The sequence below is a fragment of the Pygoscelis adeliae genome, unplaced genomic scaffold (genome assembly GCF_000699105.1).
Source record: "Pygoscelis adeliae isolate BGI_AS28 unplaced genomic scaffold, ASM69910v1 Scaffold554, whole genome shotgun sequence".
NCBI lineage: Eukaryota > Metazoa > Chordata > Aves > Sphenisciformes > Spheniscidae > Pygoscelis > Pygoscelis adeliae.
Window position 1 is genome coordinate 490,307 of NW_008824667.1, and position 3,458 is coordinate 493,764.

Below are 3,458 nucleotides of genomic sequence, written 5' to 3' on the forward strand. Positions count from 1 at the left end.
GCACAAGATCTCCTGGTCCCAGACAAAAAAAAAAAAAAAAAAAAAAAAAAAATGCACTGCCAATAAATGCCAAGTGTTGCACAGAAGGGAAGGCCCCAGCCCGGCTGGTGATGGCTCCAGCCAGGCTGCCAGCACCCAAGCAGCCAGAGCAGAGTCCCCAGGGATGCTCCCTGGAAGCATTAATGTGACAACTATTAAAAATAAGAGTCAAATGACAGCAGTGAGGAAGAAGCTCAGAGGGGAAGGGCTGGGGAGCAGCACGGCGTGGCTGTGGAAGACTTAAGGCAACCCTAGCTTGAACACCAGGAGAACTTCTGGTCTTCCAGAAGACCAAGGAGCTGAGCAGGGTGGGAAGGGCTTGGAGGTGGCTGCAAAGCCATGGGGGAGGTTGGGGACCAGGAAGGTCCAGCTGTGCTTGGAGATGCTATTGAGGAGTCCCTGCAGGGGGGACTTAGAAGGGCAGGAACGGGTCTTGTGAGGAAGAGGAGGAGGATCCCACCAGGATGGACTTACCAGAGCACTACCTGCAGGAAGGAAACTACATCGACATTTCTAGGCAACTCCATCCTTTTCCCCCAATCGAGGTGAGGGAAATGGGATCCCAATGGGATTTTGGGGAATGCAGAGATGCTCTTGACCATTTATTCTCCCAAATTGCTGCCCTGTGGAGCTGGGAAGGGCAATGTTTCAGCCAGGGGGTCACCACCCCTAGACCCCTTCCCCCTGGTGGCGCCTCCGTCTCACCCCATCACATGGGAAAAAAGAGTGCCCGTGGATCAATATTTGGGTTTTTTTTATTAAAATATTGTTATACCAAGTGGAATGCTACAGCAATCTCGGTATAGGGCGGCATAACGAAACAGCCAGGTTTACGTTTAAATACTTAAGATAACTTAAAACGCACAAACAAGAACTCATCGTCTTTGGCAGGGGAAAAAAAAAGTTCACAGCACGAAAAAAAATACTTAAAAAGAAATACCAATATTAATATAAAATATATTAAGTTGTGGGGTTTTTTTTTCCTCTTTCATAATTTTTTGTTTGTTTGTTTTCCACCTTGTAAACAATGCACGAGAACCGAACGCATTTTTTACGTGTCTGGGAGAGAAAAATAAAAAATGCAGTTGTCCAGCAAATGCACACGTTTAAAGAAGAAAGAAAAAAAATACATATATATACACATACACGAAGGGCAAGGACGGGAAGTGTCCGAGCTCAGAGGAGCGAGATGTCAGCGCTGGCTATGGGCAGAAGCCAGCTGCCAGTAGCCAGGGGATGTGGCGGTGGGATGAAGCCACAAGAGGGGCAGCACGTCCCACTGCCTCCATCAGCCGTCCTCAGTTCACTCCGAGTGTTTCACCTCTGGCTTCAAGGGGATTTCTCCTCCGCCTTTCATTCCCTCGATTACCATTTTCTCTCTTGCTTCACTACCACCCTGTGCTGAAAACCTAGAGGCAAGATGCAGATGATGGAGGTTTGGGGCTCCCGGTGCTCGGCTTGGCCACGTGGATCTGGGCAGTCAATGGGACCTACGGAGGATCCCTCCCGGCTCTGCCCTCGCACAGAGACATCAGCTTGTGGGTACAGTTCGGGCGAGCAGAGCGGGAAATTCCAGTTGGAGTCCAAGCGCTTCAGTGGATGTGGATGACCAAGACCCAGGAGTGGGATGGGATTGGAGCCGCGATGAGGATGGAGCCAACAAGGAAGAGGATGGGAAGAAACCCCCCAACTCGGGAAGGAGAAGAGGCAGAAACGATAAATACATTTGCTTCCGTCGTACAAAACCCAAGTGTATTTACAGAAGGGTCGCGAGCCCCCGCCGCCGCTTGCGGGGTCCCGGGGCTCCAGCGCTCCCCACACAGCTGGGGACCCATGCAGGTGCTGAGCGGGGATGGTGGCCCTCCAGCCACCAGCCGCGGGGACGCCGCTGAGCTCCAGGCTCGGTCCTCCTTCCCGCAGGCTCCTCTGTCCCGGGCAGGTGCAGGCAGGGCAGCTCTGCCTGTGCAGCAGGCAGGGAGGGCAGAGGGGCCAGTGTGCAGCCCCTGGGTGGCCTTAAATCAGGATCTCCACCATGTCAGACAGGTCCAGGGCTCTGGCAGCGGCCGAGCTCTCTACAGAGAAAGAAGGTGAGAGCTGGAGGAGAGGTGAAGAGCATCGGCACGGTGCCCACCCCACCAAAGGGCCGGCAGCAAGCATACCGCTGGTCCAGCCTCCCCCCAAGGTGTTCAAGAAAAAAAGCTCTGCACCTTAAAAATAAAAAAGCAATGAGTGATTGCAGGGATTCAAACCCACCAGACTCAACTGGGGCCTTTAAAATGCCTTAAAAAATCATCAATGCTTGTGCAAAGCCCGTCTCCTGGATGCCAAGCCCATGTGCTGGAGCATCCCCAGCTCTCCCCCGTGCCATCCCCAGGGGACTCACCCAGCAAACCGGCCTGGCACTCAGTGGCCTCACCCTGGCCGCTGCTCTCGGCCACCCCATCCGTCTGCGTGCTGCCATCCTTGCTGCCATGCTTGGAGTGGGAGGGCAGGGGGAGGGCAGCGGGTGCTGCTGTCCCTTCGGCAGTGGCTTTGCCTGCTGGAGGAGACACCGTTAGGGATTGCCAGCTCCTCCGGACGGTCCCTATGGCTCACTGGAGAAAACCCCCCTCCCCAGTCCCTCTACTTCCAAAACAGCAGGGGAAATTGCAGGCAACTCCCTGCCACCAAGCAAAGGCAGGGAACGGGCAGCTGCCTCTATTTACCTGTGCTGCTCAGGGAGCTGCCCTCGGCCAACCGGTCACTCTGGCCAGCCCCTGGCCAGCTCGGGGCGGCGGAGGCGGCGAAGACGGAGGGCACGGACTTGGCTGGCCGCAGGGAGCCCTGGAGGGCTTTGCTGGGGTCCCTCCGTGAGCGCTGCTGCAGGACCTTGATGACAGCGTCCTTCTCCAGGATTTGGGCGTGAAGGACTTTTAACCTGGAGAGGAGAAGAGGCAGAAGCTGGGAGAGGAGCCGGAGGTAGGGGAGGAGGATGCAGGCACTGCCTGGCCAGACCATGGCGCAAGCTTGCCGGCGAGGTGGGCCTACCTGTTCTCCATCTCCTGGTGCTTGTGGCTGGCCAGGAGGAGGTCCTCGTTGAAGCTGCTGTTGGGGGAATGCCGCGGGGAATGGCTGATGAGGGTGGTGTCCCGCTGGGCGGCTGCGGTGGCTGCCGCATCCATGGCAAACTGCCGCATGGTGCACTCCTCCAGGTACTTCTGCTCCCACTTGGTCATGTCAGCCTCCAGGGCCAGGATCTTCTCCTCTTTCTCCCTCAGCTGCTCGGAGAGTGTGTGAGCACTCAGCTCCGGTGTCCCCCCGCCCGTGGTGCCCGCCTGCCTCTGCAGCGGAAAAAAAATCCCAAAAGAGAGGATGAGGAGGTACTGGGAGGATGCAGCACCCACCACGTCTTGCCAGCACCCACTGCCGTGTCTCACCGG

At 56.3% G+C, this 3,458-nt stretch overlaps 1 protein-coding gene across 1 annotated transcript in view; it reads right to left on the bottom strand.

Annotated features, from left to right (window-relative positions):
* Nucleotides 1–996: 996 nt before the first annotated feature.
* The window catches only part of AMOTL2 (angiomotin like 2), a 6,822-nt gene continuing 4,360 nt past the window's right edge, over nucleotides 997–3,458 (bottom strand). Inside the window, exons 6-9 of the mRNA XM_009322904.1 lie at nucleotides 3,067–3,359; nucleotides 2,745–2,956; nucleotides 2,423–2,578; nucleotides 997–2,111 (exon numbers count right to left, since the gene is read on the bottom strand). Coding sequence (XP_009321179.1) covers nucleotides 2,053–2,111; nucleotides 2,423–2,578; nucleotides 2,745–2,956; nucleotides 3,067–3,359 — 720 coding nt within the window. The 3' untranslated portion in view covers nucleotides 997–2,052. The remainder of the gene's footprint in view (nucleotides 2,112–2,422; nucleotides 2,579–2,744; nucleotides 2,957–3,066; nucleotides 3,360–3,458) is intronic.